The sequence below is a fragment of the Lepisma saccharinum genome, chromosome 9 (assembly GCF_977018435.1).
Source record: "Lepisma saccharinum chromosome 9, izLepSacc3.1, whole genome shotgun sequence".
NCBI classification, from domain to species: domain Eukaryota; kingdom Metazoa; phylum Arthropoda; class Insecta; order Zygentoma; family Lepismatidae; genus Lepisma; species Lepisma saccharinum.
The window spans coordinates 71118660-71139117 of NC_139237.1; the positions used below are offsets into that span (position 1 = coordinate 71118660).

At 39.1% G+C, this 20458-nt stretch overlaps 1 protein-coding gene across 1 annotated transcript; it reads right to left on the minus strand.

Moving 5' to 3' along the window:
- Positions 1–1250: 1250 nt before the first annotated feature.
- Positions 1251–19987, minus strand: LOC145992725 (uncharacterized). Its single transcript, XM_083129110.1, has 3 exons — positions 19890–19987; positions 5807–6029; positions 1251–1883 (listed from the first exon to the last, which is right to left on the minus strand). The coding sequence occupies exons 2-3, from the start codon at positions 6027–6029 to the stop codon at positions 1495–1497; spliced, it is 612 nt and encodes a 203-aa protein (XP_082985236.1). The 5' UTR covers positions 19890–19987; the 3' UTR covers positions 1251–1494.
- Between the last annotated feature and the right edge of the window lie 471 nt (positions 19988–20458).

Genomic DNA, 20458 nt, shown 5'->3' on the forward strand with positions numbered 1-20458 from the left:
TCTAAAATCGTGAACATCAGGCTTCATGGTGTGAATCTGTGCTGTATGTCTTACCATTCTAAACTGTAGGTATATCTCCCAGCTATCATTTTTCACTTAAAGCACTATACTGGTGAGAGTCCTTGTTTATTCTGTTTTATGTAAATAACAGCATCAAGAATTGAAACAAAACTCAAAACAATCTGCTGACAATCTTTGCATCCGTGGATGTATAAATCCATTCCTCAAAAATGCTTAGGATGCAAGAAAAAAAATTGATAAAAATAATATTCTGAATACTGGCTGAACCACCTCTATTATTGGTCGATACTACTAGCCCATTACCCCCCCCCTCCCCCGTTTCCAGAAGATTAGTTTGCTTGTTGTTTTGCCATGGAACACTTTTTAGCAATCTTCTGAACACTTATCTGTATGCTCCATGAACAATCTAGCATATTCAGTGATGAACAATCCCTTCAAGACAGGGGTTAGCTGAAGTTACAGAACACCTACTCACCCCTTCATATTTCATATATTTATGTATGGAGGGACAAATTTAATACTACCTGACCATTCTGCCTCTAGACAGGAGTAGCGTATGGAGTGTTTCAGTGTTAATTTAAAGTGAAAGTTCAGGAAGGGGGGGGGGGGTTATTTTCTTGAATTGATCCCTTGCTTTTGTGCTACTTTTGGCTAATTTGCGAAGATGGGGATGAGTGATGATGATGAAATTGATGAATGCACACTCGCAAACATCCATGCCCAGGCTGAGATTTGAACCCAGGACCCCTGGCGTCATAATGCGATGTGTTAACCACTCTGCCACGGGGGCCGGCTTTCATTATTGTGAGCATTGGGAATAATGACTTAATACTCTGGAATGCTACATAAACAAGCCTATTTTTGGGCACAGAAAGAAAGGGCATCGGAAAATTGAGGACAGCCACTTGAATGGCATCTAAAGCATTGATTTACAATAAAATCAAGAAATACGATTTACAAGTTAGCACAAAGAGTAACTATTCAGGTACGTTCATAGATGCAAGAATATGTTGTTTTCAAAAATAACTTTAAAGGTTATATTTTTCATATTTTAAAAAAGTCTCACAGATAACAAACGCACACGCCTGTGCCTACCCTTCCAGTGACACCACGCTTCACCACTGAGAGCACATCTGCTGTAAGTGCCTATTTTTCTATTTTGTTTGTTGATTGAGGGAGTAGCATAAGACACTTCTTACAGGAACAAAGAAAAAGCTTTAGAATGTAGATTGACAATATAAAAATTTATTCATTTATCAAAATATACAATAGGCATTCATGAAATTTATTGAAAAGGTAGTAGAGTTTCTACACAAGTTCAGTGAAATTTGTAACTGTGCCAATTTAATTAAATTATAGATCTAAAACACTGATTTTAATAGAAGTAAAATATAAGATAGAGAAAAACTCGCAAGTTTTAAAACTTAATGATAAGGATAATGCAATATCTTAAATTCTGCAGGTAGGCTGATACTATGGTTTCTGGTTTTCTTTGCCAGCTTTGGCAGCCATTCTCGCATTAGCCCGAGTTTCTTTAGGCATTGCTTTAACCTTTGTGGCACTGGCTTCATCTTTGTTTGCAACTGCAGATTTAGCTGCTACTTTGGTCTTCTTCAGAGCTGCGGCTGGTTTCTCTTTAGAGGCCATTGGTTGCTTCTGCCTCATAACTTTTTTCGACGAGGATTCCTCTGCTTGTTTGGCTGCTGTAGCCTTCTGGGCTGGTTTCTTTTCTTTGATGGCCTTGAATCTCTTCACCGTACCCTCCTGGGATGACTGAGTGATGGTGTTCTCCTCTATCATCTTGTCGATTGCTTTCTTTACATACCCCTTCATCCTCTGCTGGTTGGTGTCTGGATAGTGATCTGCAAGTGATTATAAGCAAAGGTTGTAGACTAGGCATTCACAATCATTTTGAATTGGAGTGCACCTTCCTTCGGGATCAGTGGAAATCTCTTCAAAATTTAATCAGTTTCTTGAAATTCCAAATTGTAGGGAGATTTCACACCGAAACGAAAGGAAACACGAGAGTTTCACATCGAAGTGACAAGCTGCAAGTGACATGAAGCCAGCAACGCTTGTTTCTTTGCTTAGTTCGCATGATGATACAGATATAATTGCACTAATCAGTTTATTAGTTACACGAAAAAACCTAAGAGATATTGCTATATGTAAATCACGTAAAATTTGTGCAAGTTATTGAAACTCTGGAGAGGCATGTCCATGAGAAAACCATATTAAATCTTAAAACATTGTACATATCAATATTTTATTTTATCAACAAATTAAGAGGTTCAAACATGTTGTAAGGCCATCACTTGGGCTCTCTCCTAGATTTTAAATATAGCTCGTTGGGGTGAAGCATTCACTGCACATATGCGAACAACAAAACTCAGGTGAAACAAAGCACGGTGTGTCATGTCACTTCGGTGTGAAATCTCTGTAATTGCTATCAAGTCAACATTTAGGTTGTGAACAGTTTTCAGATTTTGATCATTTGAAGTTTCAATTGACTAGGGTTGTTTGCTATATGTCCTGGAATTTTCGGGACAGTCCCGGAATGGTATCATCTGTCCCAGTGTACGAAAAAAGTTTCTTTGGGATGCATTAATGTGCAGGAATCTGATTGGAAAGTGGAAATTCTTAATACAATACTTTCATGAACATTATTTCTACTTAAATGCATGAATGTAATTGTAAAATGTTAATTTTACAACAATCTGTGTATTGAACTGCTCCCTCTCAATAATACAAGATTTACAGAGTTACAAGAACGTGCTGCAGAGATCTTTCACTTCATTTAATGCTCTCTACATAGTAATGATACTTTTCTTCCATCTGCAGTGCTGATTTCAGTTAAGATTCTCTATCATTGTATAGTAAGCTGATTACAGGGAATGGAGTTATATGTAAATACATATTTATGTATGAAGCTGAATCAGTTATATTTTGTATTATCTTTGCACATCATGACACTTGAAAAATTCAGTTTTTATTTTCCATATTTTTACATATTTTATGTTTTGGCTCATTTTACATATTTGTTCTATATTGCAGAGCATTTCTCAACATATTCCATATTCGAATAAAGTTTCCACATTGTGAGATAGCAGCTTGGTTCATTATGACACCGAAAAGTAAGTTTAATGATTGACCTCAAAGTGAATTTCAGTTTATTAAGTGTAAGGAATATAAAAATTAGATCATCCACAATAATTATGGTGTACATGCTACTATATCGGGTCCAATACCAATAGAGACCAATTAATCTGTACCATCACTAAAAATAAAGGTGGGATGGTATGGCTGTGAGGCGAAATAGAGGAGACAATTTTCATATGAATTGAAAATAGCAATGTACTAGTTACTCAGAAAAAACTGAAGATTCTTGAAAACTCAGCGAAAATACATTTAGAGTTCACGTGGGAACCCTGAATATAAAAAAGTATCACTTCTACAAGCATCCAAGTGTAGGGTTACTGCTGTTCTAAAATATAGGACAATCATTTGCAGCAAATAGAGCACATTAGCAAGTTATGTAAAATTGACATTTTTACTTAAAAATATTTTTCTTCATGATTTCGTAAATATAAAATTTCTAAACTTTTAATTAGTACTAAACAACACACTTCTTGCTACACATGTTTTTAGTCTTACTTCTTGGAGGAGCCAGTTCCTCAAAATTTCAGATTTAGTCAAAATATACTTATGAAATTGAACAGTCAAAACTTTTTGAAATCTCACTGAACCAGTACTAAACTTTTTACATACAAATTTTTTATCAGTCCATATTGAACTGACCAAAATGAAAATACTCTACATATGCTGAGAATGAAATATTCAGCATTTAACATAACTTGAAATAATATGTGTCCCTAGTATGACTTGAAATACGAATTTTCTTTAAATTCTGGGATGCTCAAAATTTAGGACATGCCTGGGAGAAGGACATCTGGTAAACCTACTGAAGTGTAGATCTTTACATTCGGTCTTTTGTACTTCATTGTTAAGTAGGCTCTGCTTTAAGGGGAAGCATCTTGGGGGTTACAGACTGGGAAAACACTTTTGAAAGGGGCCCACAAAATGGAGGGGAATATGGCCTGGTGCATGAAATTTCATAGAACCATTTACATGACCACCAGTGGTGAGCGGAAATAGAACATTCTTACACCAGTTTGAGAGATGTTCAATGGTTTACTGGTTTCTTTAAAAAATATTTTTTGTGGGAACAAAGATTGTGACAGATCCAAGGTAGTTTACATGTTTATTTTAGTGTGTGATATGCCCTCTGAAAACACAGTTGACAGTAAAAAAAAGGTAAAGTGCTCCCCTGTGCTTAGCACAATGCCATGAAGGCGTTTAGGGGGTGTGGGGGTAACGCCCCACACTTTCTTGATCCGGTCGTGAGTAGAGGTTATGTGATCAGCATCACGCCCCTGACCACCTTTACCTCCCCAGGGTTTCCCCCAGGTACCCATGTCATTCGATGCTGGGTGGGTGCCGGGGCCGCTTCCATCGTTAGAAAAGTTCCCGGATTTGAACCGGCCGGGGATCGAACCCGGGACCTTTAGCATGGTAGTCAGATGCATTACTGACTGAGCCACTGCAACCACAGACAGTTGACAGTGTTCGAAAATATGAAGGAAATAATCATGCTGAAGATAAATGAGCTCCCACCACTAGCCTAACGTGAAAATGCCTAAGATGCACAGAGGTTTGATCCCACAATGACAAATTAACGGAGGCTCCAATTTGATCATATCTTCCCAAGACTGTTTTCAAATTATTGTGAATACTGTAGAGACCAGATACTTTGAGATGGACAGGAGAGAGTACTTAGATTACAAAGACTATAATCTAGGTAATATCTGAATAGGCAAAGAAAAAAAAAATTAAAACTACAGTATATGAATATTTGGATATACAGTTAATATCAATATTGTACTTTCATTGCTCAGTACAGACCTGCAGAGTAACAATGATGTTAGGGAAAAATACTAGACTTTTCACTTTAAACAAATGGACAAAATGTGTTCTGCTTCAGTGCGTTGTAGCATTTGCGTTCACAAATTCACTTATGTGAGCAGTGATTTGAAGGAACTTTTTTTGCCTCATATGAATATTGGATTATCTAGGCACTAAAGCTATTTTCCAGCCTTACAGTGGGTGCCCTACATGCTGGCAAGGGAAGTGAAGAGCATGGAAGAGACCAATCCAGCAAGATAAGAAATGCAGCCTGTAGAATGAGGTGTTCGCAGAACTTCATCCACTCGACGTCCTAACTCTCTGCACCACTGCTGTTGTCTGGTTGCACTGCTGCCTATTCCCCACTCCCCACTTCCCTTGCCAGCATGTTGGCCGCCTGCCATAACAGTCATTCTGTCCTCCTCCGTGGCCATGCAGTCTAAAGCACTGCACTTTGGGCTCAGACTGCAGGACATTGTTTCGAGTCCACCTCGGTTCTCGGCCTGTGTATAGGACCAGTTGCAACCCACCATCGTGAGAAAATTGGGGACTTACGGGTGAGTAGTTCAACCCGGTCACTGATATCTCCTACAATGACTGAGGATTCGACCCCCACGCCACCCTATTACCAGTTTAAGATCTCCACACCTCTGGGTCGGATTGTGGGAGGGAGACTGGTAGTAGGGAGATAGGTCAAGGCCCTTCGAGGGCTGTCGTGTCATGGGTTTATTATGTAATTCTATAATCTCATCAAGAATACAGCACACAAAACAAAATTGTACAAATTACTTTCAAAGTAATTTTTCAAAGGACTGCAACTTACCCACAATCCACTTCTGTATCTGCTGCACGGTGCACCCTTTCTTGTCTCCTATCTCCTGTACAGCAGCGGTGACCATGTGAGTGTATGTTGGCTTCTTACTGATCTTCGAGCTGGTTGGCTGCTGCTTCTGATTCTCAGGAGATGTTTCTTGTTCTTCCTGAGTCTCTTCATCTTCATTCTCTGAGCCGGTGAGTTCATCGTGGTTTTCAGATTCGGATGACATCTGGGTAAAGAATAAAATTGCAAGCGTTAAGTTAATTTCTTGTTCTATTTATTTATTATTCTATAAATATTCAATCCTATGTCTATTTGACATTAATTTCCTTGTTTTTATACAAAATTGGCGATATTAAGTACACGCAAACTAGATAAAAATATGCTGTTATATTTATATTATAGGGTCAAGTGCCCATATTTCGGATACTTAATTTCAAATTAGATTTTCAGTACCTAAATGTAAACAAAATAAGCCATAAATGTGTCGATAAACATTGAACATATATGTATTAATGTTTCTGAAAGTTATATTAACATTTATAAGAAAAACTTTGTATATTTTATGAAACAAAGAATTGTATGCATATTTTTAGTCTGACAAAAAGGTTTCCTAATGTCGGATAGGGTATTTCCTAATTTCGGATAGGGTTACTAATGAGTATTTGGAGAGGGTGCACAATTTCGGATAGTCGAAATTAGGTACCCGTGTAGCATCCGAAATTAGGAAACCCAGTCGCATATTCAATATGGCGATTCTGTGCGTTCTCCCTCTGAAATAATGTGACAAACTACGTAATAATGTTTGCTGAATCTCTCGAGATTATATAAAATTTAGACAGAAGTGAGTAAATACTAATCTTCCAGTTGTAGGCCTTAAGTTTGGATGGTGAAATATTACATCAAAACTGCGGAAAAGTCAGAAATATCAGCCACACACTAAAGAAACATTGCTCAAGGTCACGCACAAGGGTGAAACTTTGGGACGAAGTAGCATGTTAGTTGGCACTATCTGCCCTTCGGCGCTGCTGTTCTAAGGTGGAAATTTCTTGGTATCCGAAATTAGGAACCTATCCGAAATATGGGCACTTGACCCTACCATCTTTTTAAGTATTCATGTAATAATGAAAATTCAGTATAAATAAAGTTACATATGTTAATATTTAGTTTAATTATAATTTAATTGTTTTAATTTAACAATATTATTTCTGGGACACTTGGTTCGGACCCCCCCCCCCCCGAGCATAAAGTGAGATTAAACTTTAACAAAATATTCTCGAGCCTGTTGATTGATAGACAACAGAACACACTAGTCTTCAAAAATATTAACCATATTAATATATATCCATCCCCATCAGATATCCTGGCAGTTGGGAGAGGCGATCGCCGTCCCCGTTGACCCTCCCCCAAGTCAGAGCGACAGGACAGAGCGGTACAAAAGGTTGCATTTATTTCTGTAGGCCAGTTTTCAAGTAACAAGTGTCGCTTGTCACTTCTTCGTGAAAGCTCATAGGCTTATTTTCACATTACAAGTTTATGAGAAAGATTTTTAGATCGAATGTCTCACGGACATATTTATATCGATGTCAGCAATTTAGTAGGTCCATTAGACCAAAATATTGCTTGGGTAGTTATATGACGGGTGCATTACCTAAGGTTAAGGGTATGGTCACACTGGATCCGGTTTTGGCCGAACTTTCACACTGTCGTGCACTGCAGACGTGCCCTAAGGACGTTCTGCCAGCCTCCTTGGCGGCGGAGTGGTTAGCACAGCGCGCTACGACGACAGAGGTCCTGGGTACGAATCCCTGTCTGGGCATGGGTGATCTTTGTTGAGTGTCCCTTCATGAATTCAATATCACCACTCATCCTCATCTTCGCGATTAGTCGAAAGTTGTAGAAAAGCGAAGTAAAAAATCGAAACCTACGGACGTTCTGGTGACCACATAAGTATTCAATTAGTAGACTGCTGTATTCCTCAAATTAATGTTTTCCAATTCACTTTTATTTTCTTATACCAGCAACATTGAACAGCCATGATATTCTGTATTTGGAAAGTAAATTCTAAATTAAAGGATACGTATTGATTGACAACGATTCTTCTAATGAACATGTCAATGAGTTTTTTTAAAAAATCTAATTAAGACTGCAATTCGAAAAATGTCGGGACAGGGATTGAAAATAATGGACTGACCCGACTAATTGGAGACTTTTGATATAGCCTCGCATAATGGTTATAACTTTCTTTTCCTTAGAAGAAAGTATCCGGTGTTCTTCAAGTTTGTACGTTATCATGGCCACATTGAGAACTAAAATTAAATGATCATGAAGCTATGTAGTTACATTGTAGGCAGACATTATTTTGTTAAAATAAAATATTACTTTTATTCTCATGTATCAGATGATGCCAGGCGTATTGGCAGAAGAAAAGCACTGTTTTGAAACAAATTATCAAATAATGCAGACTGCAGAGTTTTGAAGCTTGCCTCTGAACAACACATTCATTTAAGCAAGGATAAAATCTTAAAAATAAGTATTTTCGTAGGATTTTATAGGTTCACATTAAAACTCCCCCTTGGGTAAAGGCAATTATTTGAAACTAATAACCAATCCAGTTTAATTACTTAGCATTTACTTTTACAATGAATTTTCTGTAAGTTTACGAATGGATAAGTTTCTTTTAGTCGGGGTTTTTACAACATCTTGAATCAAAGGTTAGTTTACCTGAAAGAATGGGCACGTGTATTAAAACACTTATCGCCATAATCACCACTGCATGTGCTCCAAATTTTAGAATACTTTTTAACATAAGAGCACCCCTCCCCCCCCCCCCCCCCACACAATCATTCTGGACATGCCACAACTCCTTAGTTCAACAGCACTTAAAAAAATTATGGTTCGCTTAAAAATATTTATACCGCGTTTGTTACAACCTGTCCCGGTTCCCACGCTAGCTGGTCGCTGACTTTTCTCCGTGCTGGGGAAAGTCTAAGCCAGGCAGCCAATTAAAATACGCAACGTCTCAACAGTGTCTACGTAAGCGCCTCTCTTCTGGCTTCTATTCGCTCCTCGCTGCCCAGCAGACGATTTTTTCCTCGTTTCTCATTAGCACCGAAACTGTTGAGCGATCGCTAAGGCGGGAAACGGAACAGGTTCTAACAAACGCGGTATAAGTATGGCCTAATGATATACTCCTAATTACCTCAATGTTATAAAAATACTACGAGGTTAATTATAATTAGATGAAATTGTGTTAAATTTTTTTGTCAGTGGAAGACAACAGCCAGCTTTCAATTTATATGTGTGAAATTTATTATTAAACTCACTTTGATTGGTTTATTTTAAGTTACTTTTCTGCCACGATAATGAGGATGAATGATGATTGATGAAGAGAATCGCAATATATTGACAATACGAGCCTCACAGAGTATTATATTGGCCATCAGTCCAGGCGCCAGAGCCTCGTTGGTCTGCAACATTGCAGTTACTGGAGTGTGCTACGTGGAAGTGAGGTTATCTCCAGAAATTCTAAATATAAGTAACTCTCTCAAAAACTAACACTGCTAGGCCTAGTGCCAGGAACACACGAATGGTAATGTTCTGGAGTACCAATTGTTAGCTTCACCTTTCACACCCCACTGCAACATCTAGCCAGTGCGGAATCTACAAGCCGCAAAACCCCGCAGTGTGGGGAAGGGGGACCCGGAGACAAGTAAGCCTTTAGGGGCCCTCAGCCATTGACATAGTAGAGGGTTCGTATGTGGGTATGTTAAAAATAAACTTAGTTACTCAGGGGTACAGAAACGAATACAATATATACAGGTAAAGATAAAGTTTGTTGTGCATATAGCACCGTGCTATGAAGGCACATTTAGGGTATGTGGGCCCCACATATTTTCAATATCGGCCATATTGTAAGTGATGTGATCCGCATCACACTGCGGCCGCCTTAACCCCCCCGGGTACCATTTGATTTGAGGCTGGGTTGGCCCTAGATCCGGACAAAGCCGGAAAAATTCCGACCTTAGGTCACCCACCCCGAGTTCCCGCGTGGCAGTCAAAACTAGAATCAGATCAGGCTACAATTTCACGAGAAATGCAGTGGTGAAGGCTTCAACCTATCTTTAACCAGGAAAAAGTTAAGACTGCATGATTGTAACAAATGCATCGTTTTCCAGGTGTGAGAAAACAGTGTGTGTGTGTGTGTGTGTGTATATATATTATATATAATCACACCACCCCCTTCCCATTTAAAAATTTTGAGTTTAATTCAATATGGTGGCCACCAATATGGCGGACGTCAGCTTGAAACACACCAATGTTGTTCCCCTAGCCCTAATCTGTTTCTATCATGACCAATTGTACCCAACCTAACTCCTTTACTTTTTATAGTGGGTGTTAAGGGCTTTTGAATCACCCTCTAGGTCCTTTTATGCGACTTTGTCAACATGAGATCGAGAGTTATACGCACATATATATAATGTATGTATGTGTGTAAAGGTAGGTAGGTAAAGGGGGCCTTTGGTAATATTTGCGGGGGGGGGGGGGGCAAGATTTGTAGATCCGGCACTGTACCTAGCCAATTTAAAACTGTTACTAATTCACTAGTTTAAAGTTATTAAACAGAGTTATCAGTTTTCCGAGTATAATATAGGCACAGATTTCTCGATTAGTACTAATTGGAATTTATTTCGTGTTCAAAATGTAACATAGCAGTGAATATCTGAACTTATCAAGTTAATTTACAGTAATATTGGCCTGAGGAAATCACGAGATTTCATTACATCCAGTGGTTGACAAATTTAAATCTAGTTTTATTTGTCAAGCGTAGACAATCGAACTAACAATTATTTCAAGGTTATATATGTGTAATAGTGCAGGCTATAAAGTTCAGATAAAATAAAAGTTTATTTGGTTCACTTTATTTCGCTCTTTACCACTTTTGGCTAAACTGCATGCTCTGGAAGAAGAAAGACCAAGTGCGCGTCAAATCTCCTGCATATGGCCTTGAACGGCTGAACAGCACCAGCGAATCAGACGTGCGGCGTTGTCTAGAGTCGTTTTCACGTTCAGAAGACACAATGGGCTCTTATGGGCAATGCTTTTCTTATGGGAAATACGAGCGCGCTGTTGTGAAATTTCTGGATTTACAAATTTAGCTTAAGTAAAATCGGTACCTGCAGTTTTGCAGGAAATTTTGTAGAGAATACGATGGTGAACACAAAAAACTGGTAACTTGCTTACATAATTTTAGATAAATTAAAAACTCAAATTTTCCGTGAAAACACAATTTTTACATTGTTTTCATTCCTAACGTTGAAACATGCCGTAAAATTGAAGCATTCATTATTAAAAAAATAGACACTGTTTTTTAATTGCCATAGGTGATGGTGGTACTCAGAATTTATGAATACTTTAAAGCATATTCGCATTAAAAAATATTCAAATAAAGTATGTGGAGATTTTTTATATTCGTGCAGTAGAAAATGTCGTCGCTGGCCATTTTTTGTTCTGTAAAAACTTCCAGCGACAAAGTTGTGGAGAAAATAATGAAATTTTTTTTATAACCACTCAAAGGTTCCCAGAAATATTACTTCCATGCATTTGGAGTTTGTTTTTAACCTGAACCGCGCGCGAAGTAAGGAGACGTTGTCTGGCCATCTTGAGCCGACTCACCGCAGCATTCCGGCTATCACCACCAAGTTTTCGAGTTATTTTATTTCCATTCAGTAAAAATATGAACTTCATGCAGTTTGTTATAATAGAATTGAAATTACTTAAATTTAATAATTGACAATTATTTCCAATGCTGCTGTTGTGAGCAACATTAGTGCTGTCGCAAATACACGTTGTTTTCGTTTACATTATTGTCGACATTAATACTGAAATTAAGATCACCTTTCAGTTTCCAACGTACACATAAATTCATAGACACCATATTAACCTTTGAAAGGCTTTCCAACACGTGACAAAATATGGGGCTTCAAGATAGAAATATGACATGGCTTGCTTGAGTCATTCATGTGGGCCATAACTCATTTGTTTGTTTGGGTTGCAACTTGAATTTAACCCATGTGCCAGGTTCCCTTTACTTGAGTGAAGGATCTACTTTGGTCTGTTTAGACTTTTTCCCTCTCCCGGAAAAGTGTTTTCAGTTGTGTGAGCTTTCAGTGATTTTTACTTTTTTAAGTGATTTCTGAAGTGTCATATTCGTGCATTACACTCGGAAGATGAATTTCTCAGTATATTACAACTTATTACACAGTATGTTTAATCCTACTATGGAAGTAAAATTAATTACCTTACACTGTGTAAAACCGTGAATGAACAAATTAATAGATGCGATGGACAATTTACTGGTAATATTTATGCATTCTGCTCTATACATGTTGTACTCAACCGCCTGAGAATTTATTAATAGGTATGTTAAATTATCAGCCTTGTACTACTTCGAATTCGAGTGGAGCTACTTTATTAGGTAAAATTTTAATTTAACCCCTTGGAGAGAGTGGCTAATCCGTGGCGGGTGGAGCTTGTTTTGTGTTCTGTCCATGCGTGTTTATTATCTCATTAATCTAAATCATTGTCGCGGTTATCCAAAAACTGGCAGAAAAGCAGCGTGCAACACAAGTTAGTGCCGTCGAAGTCACGTCCAAGTCGTCCGAATCTACATATTAGTGATGGGTCGTTCGTGAACGAACCGTTCCTTTTGAACTACTCCCTCTTGGGAACTGTGAAGTGCTCGCTCCTTCGGAGTGAACGAGCAGTTCCTCTGTGGTAGTTCCTCGTTCCAGGAGTCGTGAGCTTTGCGTGTATTGTTTACTGCTGTGTATGTTCTCTGGTTTTCTTGTGGGAAGTCGAGTAGCAAGCGCAGTTCCCTCTCCCCTAATCCTTTTCACTCAAGCTAACTCCAGCAAGTCCTCCCCCACTCTCTTCACTTCAGCTGCACGAAACCAACATCGGGAGGAGTCGTTCGTTCGTTCCTTTGAAATGGCTGCTTGAGTGAGCGAGCTCCGGTGAAGTGCTTCCCGAAAAGGAACTGCCATGACCCGTGGCACTTCCTCGGAAGTCGTGAGCTTTGCTTGTATGTTGCCAACGCTCACAGTCGATGACTCACTCCTACGAACCATCGAGAGAGAGAGCGCGCGAGGTCCCGTCTTTTGTTGCCGATTGTTGATAGTGGCGGTTTTCCGCGTAGCTATGCGTGCAACTCTGTTTACAGTAATGCTGCAGAAGTTCAACAATGAGGGAGGGATGGGCAAGTAATTTACCTTTAACCCTTTTTGTGGCATGTTTTCGCAACTCGCATTGCAAGGAACTGTAGAAGGAACTTGATAGATATAAGATCATCATATCAAACTTACGACAACGTTCCGTTTCCGTGCTCTTCCATTATCTCAAAGTAAAAGTGGGGAGGCGGAAAGAGCTTGAAAAATACGAATGCTATTCTTCGTAGTTCAAAGGTTTAGCGTCCTCTCTTCCATTCTCTTACGGGTGTTGGTCTGACCGTGTAGTCATTTAATTGCATGAAAGTCTGAAAAGGTGGGGAGGGGCAACGACTACAATAGAAAATAAATTTCAACCTACAATTTGTACATTTTACACATACGTATAATTTCATTTCCATCTCAATTTGTTAATTATTAGAAGGGCGTTACAGGTGCATGCTAACTTCAAACTGAAGTTTTTTTTAGGAGATTATACTATTTTGGAAGAAAATATGCCTCGTTTGACACCTTGGAAAAATACCTTGTTTGCCCTTCCCTGGAAAAAAATACAGCGAACGTCCATGTTTAAAATATTTACAATTATTTTTCCTCATCTATCACCAGGCGCTGTAATGCACTGCGACAACAAGGGGTAGGAATTCATTTTTGGAAAGGAAGAGGGGAGAATATAACTTGTCCAACTTTTCCTTTCCGATGAGGACTTTTTGTCCGCTAAAGTTCAATTATCCATTAAAATGTATTTTCATTCCCCCCCCCCCCCACCCTGAAAGCAGCTCCCGAACCTCGGTCGGTCAGTCGATACATTGTTTCCTATAGCTGTTTAATATGTGCGCGAAGGCGGATTCCTCCCCTGTAATTATTTTCACCCACTCCAGAAGCAGTATCCCACATCCCCTCCTCCATCCAACGAAACCAACTTCGAGCTGTGTTGGTATGGTAGCTCCTCCTGTGAACGACTTCTTCAACGAGGAAGCTCCAGTGAACTGCCTTTCTAAAAGGAACTGCCTCGTCCGAGAGCAAAGCATGCTCCATGGCTTCGTACTTCCTTTGAATGACTTCCAGTGAACGCTTCCTTTCGGTGAGCGAGCTCCGGTGAACTGCTTCCCGAAAAGGAACTGCCATGACCCATCACTACTACATATCCCCTTGTATAAATAGTACGGTTGTCACTTTTCCCGCCAGGTGTCAGGCCGAACTTCACCCACCGCGCTCTGGGGCGCAGGCGCACCGCACGGAAGCAGAAGCAGAAGGCAGACGCCAAACAAACATCACAATGATTTCCACCTATTTACTACTCATTAAAAATATAACATGCTATTTCATTTACAATTTTTCTACATTCAGTATTATCGGCAAAATGTTAAAGGATCACTGAGTTTTACATCGTCTAATCAGTAAATGTTGTCTGTACAAAGTGAAAGTTAGAATATGGATGCCAAGCGGAGGGCCACAGCGAGTTCAAGCGTGCATCTGTCGCGCCTCTCTGCTCTCCCCTCCGACTCCACGTCTGCCTCCGACAACGGAGGTTGGCTGAGTCCCCGGATGGAACGGTGCTCTGGGTGACATCTGCTGCAGATTCGGACGCGGCCATACTCTTACGTTATACGTGGTGTAGAAAGTAACACACTTGGGATACAGTGGGATCCACAGTATTACCGTGCAAATTGTCCATGACTATTTTCATTAATTTTTCTCTTACATCCTGTGTGTTTTTAAGCGATGGATTTTTATTACAGCGCCTTGAATAACATAGTGTGGAAAACGACCCAAGAAACTGGTTCCCCAGACGGATGAGAAACACAGATGGCAGTGCGATCAATGTCGGTGCTAATTTTCTTATGAAAGTAATGCGGCTTTGTTAGTTTTTGGAATATATTATGTAGATTTGTTTGTCTTGAAAGGCGGTACGTGAATTGATGGAAACCGTTATATTTGTGGAGTGATTTGCAGTCATGAAACGGCATTAATTTGGAAAGAAAAGTAAAATAAAATTAATAAATAAATAGCATGCGTAACACAAGAAGAAACATCGCAAAGTGATTCCGGACGTCAGGTGTTGGATTGTGTACTAGAGTTTTATTTTTCTATGTTATTAGAATATAAATAGTATCCTGAGATATTTCATACCGAGGCGACAAACCACAAGTGTCGCTTGGAAGCGAGCAGTCCGTAATCAATGCAGCCTTTCGAACCGTAGGGACACAAGCTCTGACTGCACCGTTTCCTAAAGGAGATTTTACACCAAAGCGACAAACGATACGAGGATTTCACACCAAAGCGACACGGGTCATTCGGTCCAAGGCAACTTTCATACCGAAGTGACATGTTGCTTGGAAAGGAGCCAATCAAGAGCAACATTTCACATCGTAGCGCTATGACGGGAAGCACAGACCAGCGTTCGGTTGGTGAAATCCTCAAGCGATAAGTGTCGCGTGCCGCTTGTCGCTTTGGTACGCAATCTCACTAAAGCAAGACACTCATTGCATCGCGTATGCGCGAACAACAAACCACGGCAACATGTTGCAAGCTATTGAGGAAATGGCCCAGTTTGAGCGACGGAGAAGCGACAAAGCGACACGTGTCGCCTAGATCTGTTGTTGTAATGTGCGGTTTATCGTGTCGCCTATTTGTGGTTCGCAAGCAACGCTTGCTAATAGACTGAAGGCACCATGTCGCTTGTCACTTAGTTGGGAACTCCCTCTGTAGCGCGTCGCTTCGGTCTCGGAACCCTTCCTTTAAGGAGCTTCCCGACCGAAGTAACAAGTAGCACGCGAATACACCATATGAACGTGTCGTTTGCTGTTTGGACCCTCATGCGCAATGAATGTTATTTTACAGTCTGGAAGTGTGTGTCACTAGTGTGACAGAGTGAACATCCCGTGTCGCTTGTCCCATTGGTTTGAAAGTTTCCTTACACTCATGTCGATGGCACTAAGAAAGTTTTGTGGGGTTCCCCTTGTCGTTTCATGGAATCATCATTATCATCATCGCCGCGATTAGTTTAAAGCGGAAGAAAAGAGACAGTAAATATCGAAAATACAAATGCTTCAGTGTGTATATCTTTAAAAGAAATTATGATAATAATAATGACCCTAATTCATACACAAAAATTTAGTTGCCAAGAGCATTCCACGCGTATTTTTTCTCCCGTATTATTAACGAAAGTATGACGATAACAGGACGTGGTCGACTGTCTAGAATGTTCGTTAATATCTTCGCGACCACTGTACCAAATATCATAGCAATTATCACATTCATAGAAATGCTTCATGTAAAAGAATCAGACGTTGCAGCGAAAACTCCATTTACTTCCATTATAAGTAAACGAATACCAAGCACCGGGTTCAACACCAGCGCCTCTAGCGGATCATTTTCGAGTGGAACCAGCCAGAGCGCGCAGAACAGTGCCGTTTTCCACACTACGTTATTCAAGGCGCTGTAATTTTTATGTATGCTGGTGCAGAAGTTGTCAAGAGCTTGTTTTGAGTTCTTTTAATTCTTGAAGCTCTTATTGGGCCAAATAAAGTGCACGAACATAGTAATAGACAATTTGCACGGTAATACTCATGGTACAATCAGTGACAATTTTAGCGATAGAAGCATAACATTCTCTCAGAATTTTAATAATAGTGAACTTTTAGTTAAAGATATTGCAAAAATCTGGCTAAAGATTTCCTTCCATGGAAGAAAGAGTAATAAAAAATAAAGAAAATGAGGAACCAAAATTAGTTCAGTTTCGTTACTAAAGACAAACAGTTACTCCATCCGTGGCTGAAAGTTTAAAAAATTGCATTGAGATTGACATTTTAGGTGGGAATGTAAGATTGTACAATCGCACCTCAAAGTGATATATATATAAACTTCAAATCAATCCCAAGACTTGGCCTTAGATTACGTAACCTTATATGCGTGTGGGTATTTATCTACTGTTAATTGTATAGGTACTACTTTCGTTTAGTCAAAACACCTTTAACTCATTTATTTCGTCCTTTTTAACATTGGTACTTACTTATTCTGCATTGCGGAACATTCTATAAGGTGTAATTATGAATTTCTCACGAAAATAATTTCAATTTTTCATATTACGAGTAATTATTGTTAGTTTTCTTCGCTTGTGTGAGACAATATGGCGCGAGCGTTCTGGATCATCGCGCGTCGTGCTTGTATTTTGTCGAGTGATGCAGTGTTTCCAGCCTCCTAAACAAAAAAAAAAAAAGCCTACTTCCGTGTTATTAATTTTCTATTTTTTCCCGAATAGCCCCACGAACCATTCACGGGAAGGTTAGGTTAGGCAAGCATAGCTAAAATCTTGGGTCACGTCATCTTCTTGAAAAAACACGGGGTGGTTGGAAACAGTGACAGGGGGTTACGTCATCAAGCGCACAGAACATCCGGTTCGTACATGGAAGCAACGGCAATTGCAATATTTTTATACATAAAAACTTGAATTATCGCTAAAAAGATGAAACTATGACAGAAAATACATTCGGGAACTTCAACAATGCTACAGAAAGTGATTTGCGTAAGTAGTTTCTTCTGTAAAATTAAGAAATTCGTCTTGACTAATTGAAAGTGTTACCAATATTAACATTTGGGTATGACTTAAGATGACCTCTCCGATTTTCTTCATATTTGACATACTTACTAATTGAGGCCTGCTAATGACGAATCTGAAGTTAAAATTTGTCTGAAGCTTCTAGAAATTGCAAAATAATTGCGAACCATTGACGTGTGGTTAGGTTAGTTTCGGTTAGGTTAGGCAAACAGTTAAAATTTGGTGTATCAGGAATATATACCGGGTGGTCCAAAGTCCCGGAACGGTCACATATCGTGAGAAATACACATCGAATCTGAAAACGAAAAAATACGTGCTTAATAAGTGAAAGAAAGCTATTCAATGATATCACACTTGATATTTTGAATGGAAACTCCCCATTTTGTATTGTAGAATCTGAAAGAGGACTTCATTCAGTCCAACGAGCTATCAACAATCCTCCTAGGCTCAATTAGGAACTGAGATATGGCGATTAAAAAAAAAAAAAAAAAAAAAAGACGCTCTGCCTCAAATTGAGCTAGAATTAAGAGATTATAGATTCGGAATCTGCACGTCTTCCCCCCTTCCATATACCCTATCCAAAGGTCGTGACGAGCCGATAATCTGCAATCGCTTCCACTAGCTCAATTAGGGGCAGAGCGTCCCTTTGAAAAAATTTTGGGTTTTATGATTTTTTTTTTTTCTTCCTCTTCAGAATTTAAAATCGCCATATCTCCGTTTCTAATTGAGCTAGAGGATGGTTGATAGCTCGTTGGACTCTGAAAGAAGTCCTCTTTCCGATTCTACAATACAAAATGGGGGTTTCCATTTAAAATTCCACAGTTGCCCCCGCCCCACCCCCAGGGGGCAGGGGTGGGGAATCAAGTGTGATATCAGTGAATATTTTTCTTTCACTTATTAAACACGTACTTTTTAGTTTTCCGATTCGATGTGTATTTCTCACGATATGTGACAGTTCCGGGACTTGTGGACCACCCGGTATATTTCCTTGTGAAACAAATTTCGCGAAAATAGACTTTCCATTCCGAAAACTAACGCCTTATTTTCGCTTATTTTGCAATTTCTAAACGTTTCCGACAACTTTTAACTTCAGATTCGCGATTAGGAGGCCTCAATTAGTGAGTATGCCAAATAAGAAAATCAGAGGGGTCCGGTCAGATTAAGTCGTTCCAACTTTTGTGTTCATTAATGTTGTAGCCCAGCTTCTCCGGACCAATCAAAATTTCAGCTTCTAAAACCACGAACAAAATTTAAATTGATAAATATAAGCACAATAATGCCGAAAATATTCCACTAACTTGTGTTGCACGCTGCTTTTCTGCCAGTTTTTGGCTAATCGCGACAATGATTTAGATTAATGATGAGATAATAAACACGCATGGACAGTAAACACGCATGGACAGAACACAAAACAAGCTCCACCCGCCACGGATTAGCCACTCTCTCCAAGGGGTTAAATTAAAATTTTACCTAATAAAGTAGCTCCACTCGAATTCGAAGTAGTACAAGGCTGATAATTTAACATACCTATTAATAAATTCTCAGGCGGTTGAGTACAACATGTATAGAGCAGAATGCATAAATATTACCAGTAAATTGTCCATCGCATCTATTAATTTGTTCATTCACGGTTTTACACAATGCAAGGTTCATGAACAAACAAAACCAGTACAATCAAAACACTTCTTATAATACGAGAGATGCGAGAATAGCAATGAATTTGACGGCTCAAGTTCAGATCGTGAAATTCCGATATCAATTATACACACTGATTTTTTAAATGAATGGATTCTTAACATGAACAAGTTTTCAAATTAGACCTCTTACAAAGTGTTGTGTAGAACGATTTATTCTAGGAGGGTCAGGTATGTTGCTCTTGGGAATATAATTACGCTTTAACTAGCTTATAGTGGTACCATGTAATATTAGTTTCCAGATATGTGTTTCGACAGTTTTCTTCCTCTCCTGCACGTGAGCAACTTTTGTGAAAAAGTAAAGCTACGAGATTTCAGAGCGCGGTCACATGCACAATTAACTTTTCAAGTAACACTTTGCGAGATTAAAGAAAGGCATACGTTTAGTCTAAAAACTTCCAAACTTACTTATACACATTTTCAGTAGTTACCTAACGCCCAATCCTCAGTTACGCAATTGGAACTCTTGACCCTTCCTTTGAAAAGTTTAAAAATAGTATAATGCAACCATATGCATTCTGTTCCTATACCACTGAACTTGAGCACGAACACATAATATACTTTGTATTACTTTAGCATACAGGTTCATTCTACCCAATTAGAACACTTACTGTAATGGATCGACTGTACGTAGTCAAAATACGAATTATCTTTCTGTCAACGTCAAAACTCAAATCACTCTTCGAACAACCCGCACCTCTTTCACATTTTGTCACTGAATTGTTTAGCGTGTATCGATTATACTACAACTACTTTCCGCATTTTGCACAGATCAGCACTTACCGTGCCTGTTACAATGTGAAGCCAAAGTACGTGTGCCAGATACGAACGACACTTCTCCTTCCAGCAATCCAGGTGGTGTGTGTGCCGAGCTAGGTTCGGACGTAAGCTGAAAATTCCGCTAGGTGGTAGCACAGGTGTAAGTGTTCAAAATACCCACAACTTCATTGACTTGTCTTGCCATTTACAATGCATTTCCTACGAAAGCCTGCATTTTGTCTTCTTGCAAAATATTTTTAATTAGTTATTTGAATTTCCGTTTCTTGCATTTTTTAAAACAAAAAAATCCTTTCTACATAAAGTTATTTTAACTCGTTTCTTGTTTGGATGCAAATAAATGATTGAATACAATTCTTAAATTAACTATTGAATGTTAGGGGGTACTGCTAAAGATGTTTGT

What these genes read in the sequence shown, in the direction of transcription:
- LOC145992725 (XM_083129110.1), bottom strand. Translation starts at nt 6,029, where the DNA reads ATGTCATCCGAATCTGAAAACCACGATGAACTCACCGGCTCAGAGAAT. An exon ending in GATACAGAAGTGGATTGTGG is followed by an intron (nt 1,884 to 5,806) that starts GTAAGTTGCAGT and finishes AATCACTTGCAG; the next exon opens with ATCACTATCCAGACACCAAC.